General features: G+C 43.4%; 1 protein-coding gene across 4 annotated transcripts in view; it reads right to left on the minus strand.

The window, feature by feature from the left end:
• Nucleotides 1–20,637, minus strand: part of PPP2R2B (protein phosphatase 2 regulatory subunit Bbeta) — a gene marked incomplete at both ends in the record, with an annotated part of 481,997 nt that overhangs the window by 56,585 nt on the left and 404,775 nt on the right. For all 4 annotated transcript variants that reach the window (XM_084252163.1, XM_084252164.1, XM_084252162.1 and 1 more), the window contains one exon: nucleotides 10,874–11,051. In XM_084252163.1, the coding sequence (XP_084108289.1) occupies nucleotides 10,874–11,051 (178 nt within the window). The remainder of the gene's footprint in view (nucleotides 1–10,873; nucleotides 11,052–20,637) is intronic.

Raw genomic sequence — 20,637 nt, forward strand, 5'->3', positions numbered from 1 at the left:
CTCCAGCATGCAATTTGTTGCAAAAATGGCTTTGCATTTGACTGTGCCTCTTTACCCTTCAATTATCTCTTATAAATCCTGTTGGGTTCTTTCAAAAATTAGCTAGAGATTGAACATTCCATTTTACAATTTCTCCCACCAATCCCAGATGCAACTATCACTTGGGTCTCAAATACTACCTTTCAACTCAATGGCTGCCAGGGTTATAAATATTATTGCAGTTAGCACCACATGCTGGGGCGCAGGGGCCAGCACCCCCTAGGAGGCCCCAGGCTGCAGCTCTTATGTGCTCTCCAGTCCCCTGAGCTATCCCTAGGCTTTGCCGCCAAGACATGGGGTGGGGTAAGCAGAGGTTAGTGTTCAGTTGTGATCAGATTTCATCACCTTCCAGAAAGAGCCTGCATACCCCGCTGTGCCAGTGAGCATGTTTCTCTTTTCCCAAAATAGGGAGAGAAAATCTGGCATCAGCTTTCTCAGCCTCTACCAGGATAGCTCTAACAACAAGCTGAACTGGAAGGGCTCTTTGCTGTGTGGGAGGAGGAGGTGCCACATCTATGGTTATTTTTTTCTCACCTAAAAATAAAGCCCCAAAGTCAGAATGTGTCAAAATGAAATGCTTAAACATATCTGAGGAACCAGGAACACCCCCATGGTCAAGATCACCATCATGGGGATGTGCCACTGAGTCAGCTAAGGGCACCGCCTCCAAATACATCCCCTCCCCTGCCTACCCTGGACATGAAGCCCACCACCCCTCATCCCCAATGCTTTGGATTCCCCCCACTCGGGGTTTGAGACTCCCTTTTGACTGGAGGGCTTTGAGCCTGGCTCTGCAGAGTTAAGAGGATCAACTGTGACTCCACTCTTCTAATAACCATGATGGTAAGGATGAGGAGGATGATAATGACTGGTGGGTAATGTTTATCAAGTGCTTGGCTAGCCCTGAGCTAAAAGGCTTACAAGTATCATCTCCTTTGCCCTTAGGAGAGACCAGCACTATTCACAGGCCAATTTCCAGCACAGGAAATAATGCCTGAGGGAAATGACTCAAAAGGCAAGCAGTGGGTAGAGCTGGGATCTAAACCCAAGACTCCAGAGCTCCGCTTCTTGACCACACCCTGCCTCCCTGGAGGGAACGCCCCACTGCCCTGCACCCCCTAGCTGAGCCAGCCTCTCAGAGTGTGGTGCTTCTGACTCTTGGGACCACCCCAGTCAGTCCAAGAGGGCAGCTCTGTCCCTCTTCTTGGGTGTGTGCCCTCCTGATTCCTCTCAATTTGGATGCCATGTTTTTAAGAAGCAGAATTTAGGACTCAGCATCTGGCTTAGGACATTTGTGTCCTAATATATGATACACATTTTTGAACCGTAAGTTAGGACAGGTTCAAATGATATCTTGAATTGATAACTGATGAAGGATTGGCTGAGTTGTGGAAACATTTAATTACCCAAAATTTAATGACTTCTGGGGTGACAGGAGAGGACATTTCACATCTGCATCATCTGGAAACCCGGCCTTTTACAGGACACTGTTTTGAAGGGAGAAACATGCCTTTGGCATATGTGGATTTGCCCTTCATGTTGGGAGGAAAGGAGAAAGGAGATGAGCAATGCACGGTTCTCTGCATTATCTTGAAAATGGAATGATGCGTTTTGACAGTCAATTTTCTCTTCCCTATCCTTTAGAGCTCTCTATCCAAATTATTTCCCTGTTGTACCAAAGAACTAAATGGCAAAAGCAAAACATAGCATTGGATTCATGGTTAATATACGAGGCAGACAGCCAACAGATTGCTATTAAATTAACCCTGGGGCTTGACAGATCTGTTCCTCCTGACCCCAACTGCTTATGGCATTCCTTATTAATGCCTAGCCCAGGCAAATTACCTCTGCTAACAAAAGGGGTTAATGTGCCTCTCTGCTGGGACTCTGGAGGCAGCTCTGAGGACAGGAGAGGGCATAGCCACTTTGGCAGCTGAGCTCCATGCTTGGAAGACAGAAGGCGGGAAGGTGAGGACACTGCTGTGGAAGGCAGTAGCCTAAGGCGTCATTTAAAATAATAATTGAAGACACTGGGAGGTCACCCCTTAAGGGATCAGCTTCAAACAAATATGAAGCCAGAGCCATAAATTACATCAGCAGTGGGGTAAGGGAGTTGAGAGGGTATGGCAGCATGCTATGGGGTAGATGGGGGCCATTCTGAAGTCATTTCCCTAATCCCAAGCTTGTAATAATCTTTCTACAAAAAAATACCTACTGCAACACGATAACAAAAGGCTGACAACAAGCTATATGTATGGAAACAGGGAAATGTTTTGATCTATCCCATTAGATTGTTTATGCAATGAAATTCCAAATCTGGTAAAAAGCGTAGCATTGAAAAAATCTACAGTGTGTTTACAATGTCATTAAAAATGTCCACTCTGAAAAGGATGAGCTAAAAGGCAAGGTATCAAGTTCTATTTCAGTGTGGGGAGCTATGCATTATTTTCTATTGAATTATCAGTTATCATGGCCATATTTACTTTAATGAAGTAGTATTTTAGGAATATGACATTTTCTATGCTTTATGTATAAAATACATTCTATATAATTTTAGGTGAGGAAAATTAGATGCAAAATATATATAGCCTGACCATAAGTGATGTAAAAATGTAAACAACATAAAAATAAATTAGAGAGAGAGTGAGCGAGAGAGTGAGCTGGAATGTGGAAACACAAAGTAAAAGGAAGTAGCTTTCTATCCTACAGGGGTATTAGATTCTAAGGTCAGCATGTAAATTACCTTTCAGTAATTCTAGCTTGGGTCTATTCATTCATTTGTCCTTTCATGTTTTCTACAAATGTTCACAAAGAATCTGCCAGTCCTCTTCTGGGTATAGGGGATATAGACCCAAACAGACCAAAAATAGTCCTTATCCATGAAGCCTGTATCGTAGTAGAGGACACTGCCATTAAATCAGATATATAAATATAATATATATTTGGTAGTGGTAACTGCTAAGCAGGAAAATAAAACAGGGGAGGGAGAGAGAAAGTGCATGTATGTGGGTGGGTGGGCAGAGAGTGTGTCCCAGATAGAACAGAGAAGACTTCCTGGATAAAACAAGAACTAGATATTTTACTTTTGTTGTTAATTTCTTTACTTATTTTTCTGAGCCTTTATAGTTAAGTGGGCTGGCATTAAGCTAAAATTGGGAGGAAAATTTGCATGTACACCAATATGAGCTGGTGAGGCTATAGGTCATTTTATAATCTTCACAATGAATACAGACACATTTAAACAAATAAAACAATAAACTTAACAAAACACTAGTCTCCTTGTCTAAGAACCAGCTGTGAGAGACAGCTAAGAGACCAGGAACCTCACCTCCCTGGGTGAAGTTCAAGAAGACACTGTAATAATTATTGGGATTGTAACCAAATGTGGTCAGGGTATTGGAATTCAGTTTCAGTTTTGAATCCAAATCTATTTTGCTCACAAAACCTTTTCTCTCTCTGTCTTTACCTTGAATGGATATAAATCTTACTTTGGCAGCCTCTGAAAATTTTGATTATTAAATAACAGAGAAAAAGTTACTTATTATATGATTTTACAGTATGCTGAATAATCCCAACTTCTAAAGAAATCATATATTTTTCCAAGAATAGACTTTATATGCATTTGTGGATTTTTTTTTAAAGATTTTTTTTATTTATTTATACAAGCACTGGGTACAGTCAGAAGCGTGGGAGGGTGAGAGAATTCACCAGAGCCAGATCGGGGAGAAGAACAGGCAGAAGGACCGAAGTACACTGCTGAGGGGAGCAGCGGGCGGCAGGAGAGGTCTGCGCGCCATGCGGGACCCTCCTCCGGTGGCCGGGGAGCATCCAGGGATAGAACCGGCGCTGCAGAGGCTGTGGGCAGCTTCACAACCCAGCGCTCAACTGCTGTGCCACCAGGGAGGCCCGCATTTGTGGATTTTTGAAGGTGATTTTGTATAAGCTTTTGTTTTTATCACTGCTGGTTTTATTTATATTGACAAGCCTTTATTTTTTTCTTCCTAAGTGCTGCCTAATGCAACTAAGGAGAGAAGACTCAAAGAGGAAGACTTTCCACAGGCAAGCAGGAGAGTGGAATCTACCTTTACCTGGCCTCAAGAGAAGCTGAGACTTTTCATATTGCACTTACGATCTGCTAACGCTGAAGGTGGAGAACAGCCTAATCTTGGCCTTGAAAACTGAATGTATTTAAGTTGGATTCCCTTTTAGGGACCACGAGTTGCTTTGAGGTCTTTTTTTTTCTTTGGATATTAATTTACTCTTTGGACTTTAAATAATGATTATAAAGCATCCAGATCTTGTTAGCTGAACAGACATGTTGCTTGATGATAACACACTGATCTCCAAAGAGAACTCTGAGGGATATTCCTCTCTTAAGGGCTTAAAAAAAGCCAATGTGCAAATATCCACGGAGGTTTTGCCAATTGCCAGGCACAATATAATGGGACTGACTGAAAAAAGACTCTTGGCTCCATACTGGGGACTGACTGCTTTTCAATATGCATTGAGCTGCAAAAATCACTGGGCTGGGTTTTTTATTGGGGTGATGGGGCAACTTAAAGTCCCTCCCTGCAGACACTTTCCTGTTCTTGGTGACATAGGGCTTAACCTCCAACACTAGAAAATACCCACTACTTTCTTCAAACACCAGTTCAGACATTATGTTTTTAATGAAGATTTCCAGCTCTTTTTTTTTTTCATGATACCTATCCATTCTGTAACAGCATGAATGATCCTCTATGAGAACACTTTATAGTATAAATTATTTGAGTCATTTGAGGTAGACGAACATCAGAATACATCTTATGTTTGGAAGAAGAGAGACCTGGATTTGAATCCCAAATCCTATCACCAGTTACATAATCTCAAATGCCTTTGAACTGGTAACTTATCTAGAAGAGAATCATAGAACAGGATGTATGGAACATACTGTGTACTTAATATAGGCTAAGAAAATCGTTAATTTCATCTTTCCTAGTCTGGCTACATGTCTGTCTCCCTCTGTCCACATATTCATTCTGAGGGCTTTATCACTGCTGGTTTTGTTTATATTGACAAGCCTTTTTTTCCCCCTCCCTAAATCCTGCTTAATCCAACTAAGGAAAGACTAACTTGTTTAGGCTGAATTACAATTACTGAAATTCCCTTTCTAGGATGTTCCTGGTTATTGCACACTAACAAGATACATTTTCTCAGGAGAGATAGAAGAAAAATAGAGGAAGCAGCTTTTGGGAAGCATACACACCTCCCAGCTTTTCAACCCAATACTACCTAGGCAGAATCATAAAGGATTCTGCCAATGTGATCCAAGACACCAACAGGTTCAAATTAATCAAAAAGGATAATCCTGGGTGGGTCTGAATTAATCAGTTAGAAGATATTGAATAGAAGACTTAGACCCTCCTTGAGGAATAGACACCAAATACCTGCTGGGCCTATAATTGCTCTTCTTTTCCCCTAAATCTCCCTTCTGGCCTGCTACCTGTGGACAAGCTCAACTCAAGCTCACCTGCTTACAATTTTCTGTTCCTGACTGCCTGTTTATAGACTTTGGGTTTTCTTGGGCATCATACAATTGCAAGGCTGATCAGTAATAAGTCAGTTTCTCCCCACCTCTTTCTCTCATTCATATTTTCTCCCTTCCTTCCTCCTCACCCCTACTTCTCTCTCTATCCTATGTTTTGGTTGAATTTTGTGTGATAAACTTATTGTCCAGACTACAAGGGTTATAATATCAGGGGATGGAGTTTTACTTATCTTGGCATCTCCTGTGCACATAGTAAGTGTTCAATAAATGTTCATGAGTTTTGCTTTAAATTCATTCTTTTGACTTAGCAACATTTCTAGCCAGAGATTTTTAAGGTGCAGTCAACTCAGAGTGAGACAACAGGCCAAGATGTTGGCCATGTGGTATGAATCATTTAGTCCATGGCTTTCTTAGGAGAGAACAGGATTCTAACAACAAAGTAAGAAGAACCGGAGACTGGGGAAATACTCCAAATTATAACAGTTACTGTTGATCTAGCCTCCACTCTGTGCCAGACACTAGGTAAATACTTTACATGATTATCTCATCCCCGATCTAGTTCTCACAACTATGTAAGATAAAAGGTATTATTCCTATTAACTGATGAAAACAGAGAGCCAGAGAGATATTAAACAATTTGTCAAGGTCACATAGATTTTTGGCAAAGAAGCTGAATTAAAAACCAGTAAATATGACTCCAGAGTCCTCATTCCCAACTACTTAAGTTATACTGCATTGAGAAAGTTCAAGAAGTTCAAGAGACATCTGCATAGATGCATTCCTGCCTTCTCCTCTGACAACAAGAGGCTCAAATGACTTGCCCATGGGAGGAGAAATCCCGTCTCATAAATCCTTTGGTTTGGGGTCTGATGCAGAAGGTCAGCAGACACATAAGCAAGGAAATTCAGCAGTCAGGCCCTGCAGAATCCACCACAGCTACATTAAATAAAAGGAAGGGACTGACTGGGCACCAGAGGTCAATGAGCTGGGTGTGTCACTGGGAGAGATGCTCTGCTTTTACACTAAATGCCAGTCTGAGGTTGATAAGTACATTTGACCTCCTGGTAGGATGAAAGTCACAGCAGCAACAAAGGAGAGAAATTTGATATATTCCCACCACAGCCTGTGAGGCAGAATGCCGTGGAGTAACAGGAAGGCTGCTGTCCATGGTACTGAACAGTGATAAAAGCTGAAGCTCAAATTGTGATTATATGATTCCTGATCAGGGGAATCAAGTCTAGAAAGGCTTCAGTTCAGTGCCAAATGAAGTTGAAGTACAGGGTTGCTGAGAATAAGGTCAAACATGACTGGAGTCCAACTGGATTCTCTAAGAGAAATCCTCTGTCTCATGGCGAGACTTCAGCAAGGTGTGGATCCTTCTAACTTTTCCAACCAAGCATATACTCTGCTCCACCTAACTCTCTGGGTTCCAGGTACGGTGCCCTTCTTACAATGCTCCCTCCTGCCACAGGATCCTTGCACATGCTGGACCAATCTCTCCACATTTTTTTAACTTTTTACCAGGTTAACTCATCCTCTTCCTCTTTTAGATCTCAAATTGATAAAACTTTAATAAAAAATGTATTCACAAAACATTATTTCCTTTCATCATGGGACTTATTTCAGATTGTAGTTGTAATACCCATCGATGTGATTATTTGATGGGTTTCATTCTGAATGCAGAAAATTTGCTTCATTTTTTATTCCAAGGGTTAGTGCTCAGGATACAGTTCTTGAGGGATGGATCTTTACTTCTACATGATATGGCCTGTACAATAGGTGTCATATTGGACTAGGTGCCAATAAGGCTCATGCTTAGTCCTGAGAAGACTGTTTAAAGGATCCTAGGTATACTGCAGCTTTCATAAAGAAGAAACATCTTTTTATTGCAATTTTCCTTCATGGAAAAGTTAGGACTGCCTCTTGCTAGAAACACTAGAAAAACACTAATCAAGAAATGAGTTATTTTTGTCCTGATATAGTTATCCTTTTAAAGCTACAGTTTGACCAGTTTAATCCAGAACCTGTTACAGAAGAGACAGGCAGGCTGTGGATGAAAAGGAGGGTTCAAGACCAGGTTCTCTGAGGCTAGGGATGCCTTTCTCTGATCTGGAGCTAAACACAAGGTCCTAGACCTCAGAGACCTGGCAAATATCTGAATGGAACAACATCTTGCAAAGAACACCCAACTTCAGACCCAAAGGAAGAGTCTAGAATTGAGAAGATGACCCAGACAGTGAATTAATCTAACATCCTAACATTCGGCTTTTCCAATTTCCTTGTCTCTTCAATAATAACCATGGGGCCTCCCTGGTGGTGCAGTGGTTGAGCGCTGGGCTGCGAAGCTACCCGCAGCTTCTGCAGTGCCGTTTCGATCCCCGGTCCACATGGCGCGCAGCGTCCCACTTGGTGCGCAGACCACTCCTGCTGCCCGCTGCTCCCATCAGCAGTGTACTTCGACCGTCTGCCTGCTCTGCTCTCCCCTCTGGCTCTGGTGAATTCTCTCACCCTCCCTTACTTCTGACTGTACCCAGTGCTTGTATAAATAAATAAATAAATCTTTAAAAACATAAAAACCATGAGTTCTGTTTATTATTTACTTATCAAATTACTGTCCTAATCATCTATTCGTATGTGTTATATATATTTGAACAATTATATACTATATTTATAACTACAATTGTAAAATAGAATATAAATTATGAAAAACAATGTAAATTATATAAATATATAGTGTATTATATAGCTACACACACATATAACACCTTTAAAAAAGTTCTCAAAATCCTCATTGATGGAGCTCCTTTTTACAGATCATGAAACAGAGGCTTGGATAAGTTCAGAAACATGTTAAAGCATACACAGCCTGTGAGTGGTAGAGCCAAGTGAGAATTTCAGCTTTGTTGGATTCCAAAGAGTGTGTTCCTCAGCTTTATGACAATGTCAGCAAATGACAGTGACAGAAAATGACTGTCACTAGAAGTCATGGCTTTTGTTTTAACTATATAGCAAGACCACTTGTCTTACTATTTACTGGATACTTTTCTTCACATATATTTACTTTGTCACTTAAATGAATTTTTCAGGATATGCAAAATCATAGTATTAATATGATGGCTGTATTTTCTAACATTCAAAATCATAAATACATAATGATGGAAAAAAAATCCACCCAGTGCTTAGAAGTACTTTGCCAACTGCATCAGCCAAAGCAAACTTTGGGAGCCCCATAGTGTTCTATCTTGAACCCTGTTTCTTCTGCCTCTGGAGTGGATAAGAGGCAGGATAATGGTGCTAGACAGTAGACGAGTTAATATGACCTGACTTGTGATTGGTGTTTTTCTGAGGCTGTTTTGAAAGATGGCCGCTTCCTTACTCAGCGCTGGCTGTACTTTAGTGTGCAAGGCTAAAGGATCCCTGTTTGTACAGTCTGCTTGGTGCTTAGAGCAGTCTGCTTGAAAAGAGCTATATAGATATCAGTTATCATCATACTCATGATGACAATGATTATTTTACATATGGCTGTTTTAAGGGTGAATGGCATGGTCTCATTTGTATGCCGGCATCTGGCAGGCTGTCACACATCTGCAGAATATAACCTAAACTGTGCTATTAATATTTCCTCTTTGCATTCTCCCCAAGGCGTCTGTCTCTGAAAATGCCTAAAGAAACTTTCCTTTCCCTTAAAAGCCTAGGGGCAAAATTCAGGAAACACGTCACCTATACTGGGGACGGCAGAAGCTCAGAGTGACATTTGCTGAGCTGAGCAGATTGCTGACTATTGGAGTATCTGTAAAGGGAGAAAGGGACAACCACCCACACTCATTGTATTTCCAGGCCAATCTGTGGGCAGGTCCGCCCAGGTTTAGACAATATGTAGAGTTGGCTCCATTATCAACAAAAGATGTCAGCCACGGCCCTATGGTTAGTTCTCAATGTCTCCATAGTTACCACTATGTGCTTAGCTCTACCTTCCCTCAAAAGACTTGGGGGTACTACTGAGAACTCTTCTGTGCTGGAGACTAGATAGACGTGTATCTAAACCAGGTCTTTTTTCTTATACACAGAGCTGTACTACATTTCCCAGCCTGCCTTGCAGTTTAGGTAGCCATGTGACCAAGTTCAAAGTAAAGACCTTGGATTTTAAGTTCATCAGGAATATCTTTTAAGCAGGAGAGGAATGGTAGCTGAATTATATACTAAAAGGTCAACTCTGACTGTTATGGGAATATTCACTGTATAGGAGATTACTGCAATTATACAAGTGAGAAAACAGTGGCTTATATTAACATTGGTTGGTGGGGGTAGAGATAGAGAGAAATGAATTGATCTGAGATGTATTTTAGAGGAAACAAAGTGGGGATCATGGATAGATTGGGTTGGGGATGTTGAGGCTGGCGATTGAGAGAAAAGAACCAATATTGACTCCTAGGTCAGTTGTGTAGCTATCTGGGTGGTGAAATCTTAAACTGAGACTGGGAACTCATTGAAGACTTAGATTTGTAGTGGGATGGATCACATGATAGGTACTCTGGGTCAGTAAGCTGGTTCAGACACTCATTCAGCAATTTTCTTGACTTCTCTAAGCTTTAGCTAAATATAAGATAATACACTATGGGTTTGTTAGTCCAAATCTACCTTGGTGGGTACAATGTAGAAGGAAGTGTAACAGGCACCTGAAGATCATTAATACAATTTGGTTTCTTGGTCTGGATGCTGTTTATACAGGTATGCTCTGTGGAAATGTATCAAGTGGTACAATCATACGTCCACTTTTCAAAATGGGATTTTATGTCTCAAGTTCCAATGCCATGCTTGCAACTCAATACATGTCGGCCATTATTATTTTCACTACCATGATACAATGAATACAATGAATTTATTGCAACTCAATAAATGTCGGCCATTATTATTTTCACTACCATGATACAATGAATACTATCTCATGGGTACCTGTGGTCCACACTGCCCATTAGAGGTAATTCAAAAATTTTTTTAACAAAAAGAAGGGAACTAAATTTGAACTCCAGCATCTTATCTTACAGTTGATAAAGTTGTTCTTGATCTACTACTTGTAATTTACTACTTCCCTAACTTTGTAAGAGTTTCAAAGCATATAAAGAGTTACTCTGCAAGAGTACCATAGATGCCAAGGTAATTTACATGGGAAGAACATTTCCTCCCACCCCCTCAAGTGCTGATCTTGTTCGTTGGGACTGCTCTTCCTGTTCCATTTCCCCCCAAGCCTGCTCATACCTGCATACTCCCGATTCAGGCCAACTGGTTATTCACGCAAGGAAAGGATACTAAAACTTTGATTGGTTATTTCAAAGTTCCATAGGTTAATCCTTAGGTCATCAGCTGACATATAGGTCTCATAGTCGCTGTTGACTGATATAGAGTTGATGTGGTACGTGTGTGCATTGGAAAATACTCTTCGCGGGGTGGCCTCCACCATCAGGTCCATGGGTCTCAGGACAGGCACCTGGGATGCAAGAGAAAGCAGATCATGTCAGATGCCATGTTAATGTGCAGGTTTATGTCCTTTATCAGCACATGTGAAATCATAACCACTAAGATGCTCCGAGTTAGAGAAGATGAATGATGAGTCACATGTTCCTGTCCCCTTAGGTTCATTTTAGTTTCACTCCTTTCTCAAGAGATGTCACCATCACTTAGCCCTGATGGGAGAATGCATCCTTTATAAAGTCTCAGCTTTTTTTTTTTCATACCCTGTAGGTGGCCTCATCTTGGGGGAAACTTGGAATCCATTGTGGGGTCATTAGCTTTCAAAGCTGGTGTTCCAGATTGCTTGCTTGTTTTTTTAAACATAAAATCTATTAAAAAAAAGATGCGGCAAAATTTTAGAAATGTGTAATGCAACTTTAAAAAAAATTATTTTTCATGGCTTTGGAGGTTTGGACACTATCCTGGCTGTCTCCTCAATCCATAAGGGCATATTGGGAAAACTTGGAATCAACTGAGATTTTATTTTTTATTTTTTTAAAAGATTTATTTATTTATTTATACAAGAACCAGGGTATAGGTCAGATGCGCAGGAGGGTGAGAGGATTCACCAGAGACAGAGTAGGGAACAGAACAGGCAGACTGATGAAATACACTGCTGAGGGGAGCAGTGGGCGCGACAGGAGAGGTCTGCGCGCCATGTGGGACCCTCGCTGGATGGCCGGGATTGAACCGGTACTGCAGAGGCTGCAGACAGCTTCACACAGCGTGACGCTCAACTGCCTGAACCACCAGGGGAGGCCCTCAACCGAGATTTTAATAACTCCAATTCAGCCAATAATATATAGGGCATGCACTAACATCTGTATGACTGGTAAAATCTTGGTTGTTTCGACACAACCAGGTAGTGTCCCCTTTCACATCCAAGACTGTCCCACTCTAAATAAATACTAAATGGTCACATTACTGATATATAAAGGGTACTCAGTGTTTGTTGAATGCATGAGTGATAATATGCGTGTAAATGTTTTCTTCTTCACAGGTCAGAGAATCAGGAAGTTAAATAGTTTCCCACCAAAGGTTCTTCTGGCAAACAATGACAAAGACCCATTAGTCTACAGACTCCCTCTGACCTCAAGGGTGCTTCTGCCTACCCTGGAGCCAGTGGCTCCTGAGAAAGTGAGTGAAGACACTAGTGCCTGAGAGGGGGCAGACTCCAAACCACACTAAACAAACACAAACATAGGTGTGGCCCTATAACAGGAACAAGTTAATGAAGGGACCCAAAGCTCTTTTCTTTTCAAGGAAGTCACCTCATGCAGCTGAGTCCTGACTGACTTGATACCAGGGCCTGGACAAAACTTGAATTTCTAGATTCAATGCTGGGGGAAGGGAAGGAGGAAGGGAAGAAGGTAAAAATAAAGGTGAAATTCTGTCATATGCAGTCACCCCAACAATATGACCTTTCATAAAACAGAATTTTCCCCTTTCTTTTTGGAGTCAGTTTAGTTCACTGTTGAAAGAGCTTTAAAATTAAATAGCAAGTCAGAGGCATCCGAGTGCTATAAAGACGTTGTGCAGCATAGCCTGAAGCTGAGATGGCTAAGCTGTGGCTGTAGCAGGAGCGAGAGACCCTCTGAATACCAGGGAAGGGCGTGGAAAGTGCTGTGTGTCCTCTGCCCTCTTTATGGACAAAGGTTTAGCATGAGAAGCCCAGGGAAGGCAGGAACTGGGAGACCTGGGTCTGATCGCAGATCCCCACTAATCAGCATGGGCAATTAATTAACCTGCTTCTTCTGGGCTCTGATTACACCACCTGAAAATGAGGGATAACACCCTCTGGGCCTGAATTATTATGAAAGCTGAAGGGATCTGTTGAGATGATTTGTCCTCCAGTTCACCCTTACCCGATTCATCCTTAGTTCTGTACAAGGTCCTGGGGGTTCAACTGGTAAGCAAAGGTAGACACAGGGCCTGTCTTTATATAGCTGGGCTACAAGGAGGAGGTAGACACAAATCATCTTCATAAAATACAGTAAGTGCCCCAAAAGAAGGAATAAAGTGCTGGGGTTGGGGGCTCCCTGGTCAGTGAGATCTGGAAAGGGTTCACTGGAAGTATTAATTGGCAAAGTCTGAAGGATAAAAAAAGGCCGGGAGGGGTGGGATGGATATTCTTCTAATCAGAGAAAGTATCATGTGCAAAGGCCCTGTGGTCGAGGTAAGCAAGGCAAGAACAAAAGCTCAACTGGTCAGTATAGTTGAGATAGAGAACATGACATGAACCATTTGAGAAATGAAATGACAGGTTAGGTAAGAGGCAATCCCAAGAAAGATTTTTACCATTACCATAAGAGTTATGGGAAGATGTCAAAAGATATGCAGTGATTGTGATAGGATCAGATTAAAAGTTTTTTTTTTTTTTTTACTAGATCATTCTGGATGTACAATGGACAACAAATTAAAAAACTAAAGTGGTGGAACTTTGAAGATGATACAGTATGGACCATCAATTAAAGATGTATCTATGCACCTTTGTAATGAATAAAAAAAGTGACTTTGCCCTTAGGAAACATACCTGCAAATATTTATTTGGCATTTACTCTGTCAATCAATCTGCATACATCATCTCATACAAGACTCTCAACAACTCTGTGAAACAGGCATGAGTACAATATCCAATAACAAAGAGCAAACTCAGGCTCAGAATGGTTAAGTTACTGGCCCAGAGTTGCCCAGCTAGAAGAAGTACAGCCAGAATTCAATTTCACATTCTACCTGCCTTGCGAGCTAGTGTTTTTCCATGTATCACACTACACTCACATAATCATGCGGGGTAGTAGTGACATGAGTAAACTGCCAGGAGAAATTATGGAATAAATGGCATTATCTACAGTAATAGACATAATGGCAGTCACAGATCTCTTTGGTTAAGCTGCCTCTGCTAATCTCAATTAGGAGTTGGAAATGGCATTTGAACAGGGCATCTATTCTGTGTACTTTCAGGAAAACATGCTATGCTTTTACAGTTTGCGATAAAAGAGCTCCCCACCTGGAGCTTTTGGATGCTACCTGCTTTCCCTGCAACCTCTGCCCCTTCCACCTTCCCCTCCAGGTAGCAGAGCTCAAAGCAGGCCCCCTGGGGCCACAGAAGAAATGGAATCTGTGAGGACTTCCTGTCGATCCTCCTAAAATCTTCCCTGGGCCTCCTTCATTACCGTGCACTGTCTGCAGAGGCTTCCTGTGGCTGTGGTGACGGGGCCGGGAGCGTGACAGCGAGGATCAAGAGGCATTACAAAGTGGGAGCTGCCAGCCCAGAGCTTCAGTGTAATGTGATGGGCCTGCCTGCTAATTCAGGCTGACGTCTTCCATGATGTACCACTTAATGGGGAAGGCTCCATGCAGGTATCTGGGGACAGAGCCTCTTACACTTTGCCCAGAGAAGCCAGGGGGCTGAATGTCACTCATGGTCTCCTGAGACCTTCCCTGAGCCCCAGGCAAGACCTGTCCACTGCCCGGGGATGGCCCTTACAAGATGGGGGAGGGAGCTCGCTGGTTCAAGCTGGACCGCGTGCCTAGTTAGCTAGCCTGGTGGGGACAGGGTTTCCCATATGCTCTGGCCACATCCTCCTCACAGGCCAGGCAGGAAGAAGGGTGGGGCCTTATTCCAGAGTTGGGCCCACAGGCCACTATTAAGGCTTTCCCTGTGGGGTGTTCATGGAAGCTTTCTGTGTCCTGTGCCAGGCCTGTGTTAGAGCTTTCTGTCCCCAACTCTATGCCACACTTGCCTCTCAAGAGCCAACCTCACAGGGGGAGCCCTCTATCATCTCACGGGGGTGGTGAGGGAGGGAAAGTGTCTAGTCCAAAGGCATTCAGAGAATAAGCTGAGGAGCTGAGCCAGGGCAGCTGGGTTGCTGAGTCAGCAGATAGAGCCACTGTTGCAAATGAAACCACGAGGCTGAGATATAAAATTGGTCAAAAACTGTCAAATCTTAGTAAATTAATGTGGTGTAGCCTAATACTTGGCAAAGACTTTTGGAGGAATGTGACACTGAATCATGGAACATCAGTCTTAAAAGGGACTTTAGAGCTTCTTACAGGGTCGTGTGTGTGTGTGTGTGTGTGTGTGTGTGTGTTACAGGGGGCACAGAGCGGGAAGCTGTGGTGTCTAGGTCTCACTCCCTCACTCCTGGTAACATGTTTGAATTCTCAATAATACCTTGTTAAATAATAGTTTCTGTGGGTAAGGAGAGTTTGAAAACTACTGGCCTGAAATCTATGTATGAGGAAATCTAGACCGAGAGGTGAAGTACCTTGTCCACCAGGTGAGGACTGACCAGCAGGCCTGGGTGTGTGCCTCTTATCCCACAGCTTCTACTGCCGCTTCCCCTGATCCCTCACCATGTGCCTCATCCGAGCCACTCAACATCCCAGAGCCCCCTTCTTGCCAAATGGCAGAATCAGGACCAGACAAAGCCTAGGATCAGGTCAACACCTTTAACTCAGAGCTCAAACTTTCTTTTGAGCCACCTTGGCAGACCAGCTGCACAGCATGCTCGGGAATGACAACGGGCCCAGTCCTCGGCCTGGAGGCTCGGGAGGTTCTGGATGTGTTGCTGGAGTTCAGCCGCACCCTCAGGTGCCATGGGCTCCTGCCTGACCTGAGTCAGGTTCCGCTCATCCTCCTGAGGCCGACTCCCAAGGACGAGGACGAGCGCCCCAGCCCGGTCTGGCCTGCACCGCCAGTGCCATGCTAGGATATTAGCAAAAGAATGTGCTACACCTGAGAGAGCAGCCTGGGAGTCTACCCTGCCACAAAGCTTACAAGAGACACATCAGATACAATTTTAGTGCAGTGTGAAGCGCCAGAAGCCACATGTCTCCCTCCTCACTTCATTTGGCTCTCTGTTTCATGATCACCCCTTGAGAGGCCTTCCAGGCTCACCTCATCTCCAACAGCGCACCCTTACTTGTGGTTCCTGTAGCCAGTTGAATGCTCAGAGCATTTCATCAGGGCAATTCATCAATGACTTCTCAACACTTTGTGAGTTTGCTTGGCAGCGAACATGATCCTTGTGTAGATGAGGACAGAGGGGTTAAATAACTTGTTTAAAGTCACACAACTACCCCTCGTGCCAAGCACTCCTTGGCTCTGGAATTGAAACCCTTAGTCACTGCAGTCTGGGCCCTGGCAGAGTACCCTCAGGTGTGTGTGTGACAGACAACTGAACAGACATTTCAGCAAGGGTGACCCATGTGAGGGAGGCCAGATAGTGCCCAGGTAGTGCTGGTGAATTGGGTGCTGTGTCTACCAGGGGGCCTCAAAGGAGGCCTCAGAAGGGGGGAACTACTAAGCTAGGCAGAACTGGAAGGATGCATGGAATCCACCCAGCAGAAATGGGGGGTGGGGAAAAGAAGAGGTCAGAAGGACCAGCAGGTATGAAAGTGCAGAGGGGAGACAGCAGAGCATACGTGTGTAGGAGTGTGATCTGGTGTGTCTCTGGGTGTGAGGGCCAGTGATGGACTCAACAAACACTCATTAAATCCCTCTTGTACATTAGGTATGTTTGAGAGGTCTAGTGAACTCTGCTCCTATGGGGTGTATGTTCCTGTGTGTTTATCTCTATGATGAAAACTTACATTGGGAAAGGCAGTAGACAATGGGTGGTATGTTATTTGGTGTGGGATGGCTACGGAAGGCCTCTCTGAGGGGTGAAACTTGAGCAGAGTCCTGAATGAAATGAGATGGGAGCCATGTGGCTCTTTAAGGAACAGCATTGCAGGCACAGGGAACAGCAGTGCAAAGGCCCTGAGGTTGCATGTGCTTCATGTGTAGGAGGAATAGCCAAGCAGCTGTAGAGGATTGAGCAAGAAAGGAAAGTGGTAGGTGAAGATGTGGAGTCAGTGATCAGGGCTGGATCACAGGAGTTGCAGCAGAGATGAGGAAAACCCAGGAGGAGCAGGAAGCTGACTTCTTCCTGTAAGAAATCTCTACCTTCTTTCTTAGTCCCCCTTCCCTATCCACTCCTGTCTTGTTTCCACTCCTTCCAGTCTTGTTTCCTTGGCTTCTTTCTCATTATCTTTCCTGTATCTCCTTTTGGGAAGTACAAGACCCTCTTCCACCTCCCAGAATCCATTTACCAACAAAGTAAACCTTGCTGTCATGTGGCTTATTTGGTGACAGTGCAGGCGATTCTTCACAACTTTCCACGGCCCCTAAGCTGGTGCCCGCAGGTCACAGAGCCCCCCTTCTGAAACACACAATGAAAGCTAAGCCGAGTCCTGGAGCTCCAGAGGCCCCCACTTGAACTGACATCTGTGAAAATGCACAGCAGGGAAAGGCTAGAGGTGAGGAGCCAAGCGCCTCCATGTGCGGACTTGATGCAGAAAAAAACAACAGCTGTGTTTACCATGGCAACATCCAGCACCCCAGTGAGCTGACAGATTCAAGGCAAGGCTCGGAGAAAAGAGATGGCCGGATAGGAGCTGAAGAACAGAAAGAAGATGGAGTCACGGGGAAGGAAGAGAGCAGAGCCCACCTGCAGAAGGCGGTGGATGGATAGTAAGTGCTTCGACCTGAGGTCAAGTGTGACTGAGTCCAGCAGGGACACTTCAATACCCTTGGTTGTTAGCATCATCAACATAATCGCCATTATAGGATCTTTTGGAAAAATTGTTATCAATTTAGATCCATGCCTGCTCCCTAGCTCCTGATGCTCCCTTCAGCCTTCCCAGACAACTGAGATTATTTTATATTGAGACTAACAGGATATATTAAGGTCATGGGCTTGGGGGCCTCCTTGTCGTTAACAGGAAGTGCATATGGGAATGAGATGACCACAGCCATGACCCAGGTAAACCCTCCCCAATGAGCATTTACTGAGCACCTACGACATGCTGGGCAGGGGCCACAGCGTATCCTTGGTTCGGGGTTGGGAGATGCTACATAACAACCCTCTACCCTTCTCCTTGTTCACAACCAGCACTTCTGGAAGCTGAAACCACGGCTGATCTAAAAGTAACAGGTGAGAGCATCTCCCTCATCCTCAGTGGGAGGAAACCCTGATCCTGGTGCTCTGGGACGACAGGTTTGAGGCCCCGTGGAGAACCTGGGGTGATTAGCTCTTCCAACTAGAGGCATGAGATGATACAGCAGGCAGAGAGACTTGAAGTCAGTCTCACTTCAATTTTGCCACCTTGCCTATTCACTGGGCTTCTTTCCAAAAACATCTTTCGCGAAATATCTTTCTAACGGTGACTGCTGTAGGTTTGGGACAAAGCCAAAGACTCAATTTTCAAGGCAGAGGGCGGAAGTCATCTTGAAAGTGGGGGAACCACTGGATCATCCTGTCAATATTTCTGTTCCGAAGCAACACAGCTCAGTGGAGCTGAGCGGCCAGGCTCAGACAGGAGTGTATGATAAATTACCAACAGCTCTCTGGAGCACTGTTACAGGAAATCATTTGCTCATCTCTGACTTCATATATTTTCCTTCCTAAAATCAAAATCTCCCGAGCTAGCCATAGCCTATGATCTCACCTTTCCCCTTTGCAAAGGAAAGACCTAAGACATGGACTTTCACCCAGCCCGAACCCACTATCTACTGTGAACTCTTCTGGGAGGGAGAATTGGAGGATCCCTTTAATCAAGCCCCATAAATGCTCACATCCCCAGCTCATCATAACTGGAATTTCTAATAAAATATTACTTCTAATAAAATATATACTTCTAATAAAATGTTACTTGTATATTTAATTATTATTTGTCAGAATTATATGTTCATGTTGCTTTGGTCCACTGCGTCCTATTAATAATTATAGAGACAATATCATCCACAAGAGAATTTTAAACTCTTCGAGTCAAGCATTTGTAGATGGGAGAAAAACATCTATAATTCTTGTAGAAATGATCCAAAAAGGCTTTTAAACTTTTCTTTGGGAACGTGCAGTGAATATATGTTCAAAGAAGAAAAAGGAACAATACCAAGTTCTGACTTTTAAAGAACTTGCTCACATGCTCATTTAATGGATATTGGTGTGTGTCTACCAGTTATGATGGCATTTCAATTGCATGGGTGCATTAAAAAGGCGAAATAACAGTTTTATTTTAAACTGCCTTTGTTGAAAATACTCCTGAAATCACATTCTCTGTCATCATTTAACATTATGATTGAAATGCTTAGCTGCCTACTTAAACATGCTCATGGCTTTTCAAAATTCTTTTTTTTTTAAAGATTTATTTATTTATGCATACAAGAGCTGGGGTACAGGCCAGAGGTGTTGGGGTTGAGAGGATTCACCAGAGACAGAGTGGGGAGCAGAACAGGCAGACTGAAATACACTGCTGAGCAGCGGGCGAGTCAGGAGAGATCTGCTGTGCCATGTGGGTAGCTCCCTGGCTGGGAATCTAACTCATGCTGCAGAGGCTGTGGATAGCATCATAGGTTGAGTCTTAACTCCTTGAGCCACCAGGGAGGCCCTTCAAAATTCTTCTTGGGGTACATAACACACAAACTGAAGTGTAAGAGAAAGGGTAGAGTCATGAGGGCCTGGGTTTGAATCCTGAGCAGGCCGTTGACTGACTACATGGTTTTGGGCTTGTTACCTGACCTTCTGCTTGTCATTGTCCCTCCCACAATGTCAGAGGTAGCAAGTCTCTGAGCTTCTTGTGAGGAGACTCAGGAGAGAGCTGAGCGTGCCACCTAACAAAGAAACATTGGTGGACAACTTTGTGCCAGGGTCCCTGCAAATCACTTTTCACACACAATGTTACTAGATCTTCAAAGAGACCTAAAAAGATACGTAGTAATATTGCTCTGACTTTACAGATGTGGCTCTTGAAGCAAAGGAGGTCAGGAAGCTTTCTCAAGGTCATCTGGCCAGTAAGTGGCAGAGTGGCCTTGGGTGGGGTGGCTCTAGTGCCAACGGTAGCTATTGTTCAATTCCTATCATTAACTTCAAATTGTTGAGAAATGGTCCACTCTGAGAGTTTGCCTGGGGAAGATTTCCTTATTTTTCCTAATGACGGTGGGGTTTAAGGCTCCCTACTATCTCCGCAGGGGATTCAGTCACCATAATAGAATTTAACATTGCTCAGGCAAAGTGGTGAGTGGAATGATTAGTCACTGGGTAGCAATTAACTTCTTTGGGGGAAAACTATCTGGGAGGAGTTTTCCAAATAGCTGCTGCCCACATTGTCATGAAAACCTTGAACAATATGGTCGTTCATCCGATTATCAGACCCACCTGGGGGGCAGAGCCTGGCATTATGTGTACCCATTATTAAGGGGTAATTCAGTGTAACAAACCAAATCAAGTATGTACAAAGACTGTCAAATAAAATAGACCACTAACAAATTAAATCACTTTCCATTTTCAGTGGGAAGAATGCCAGTCATTTTTCATTTTAAAAAATATGCATCTTAATTCCTTTCTTTAAAAGCACAAAAAGACGTGTTTTAAAGGCTGCCTGTGCTGTCTGTATGCGGTCCACAGGCACCTCTCATGTATTACTGGGGTATTTTCTTTCAGAGAATTAATGAAGTATTAAGCCTCACCCTGGTCAAAAAACTTGTTTCTGCCGTGGATCAATGGTGGATGGGGTTCAAA

Source organism: Talpa europaea (genome assembly GCF_964194135.1).
Source record: "Talpa europaea genome assembly, chromosome: 13".
Classification (NCBI taxonomy): Eukaryota; Metazoa; Chordata; class Mammalia; order Eulipotyphla; family Talpidae; genus Talpa; species Talpa europaea.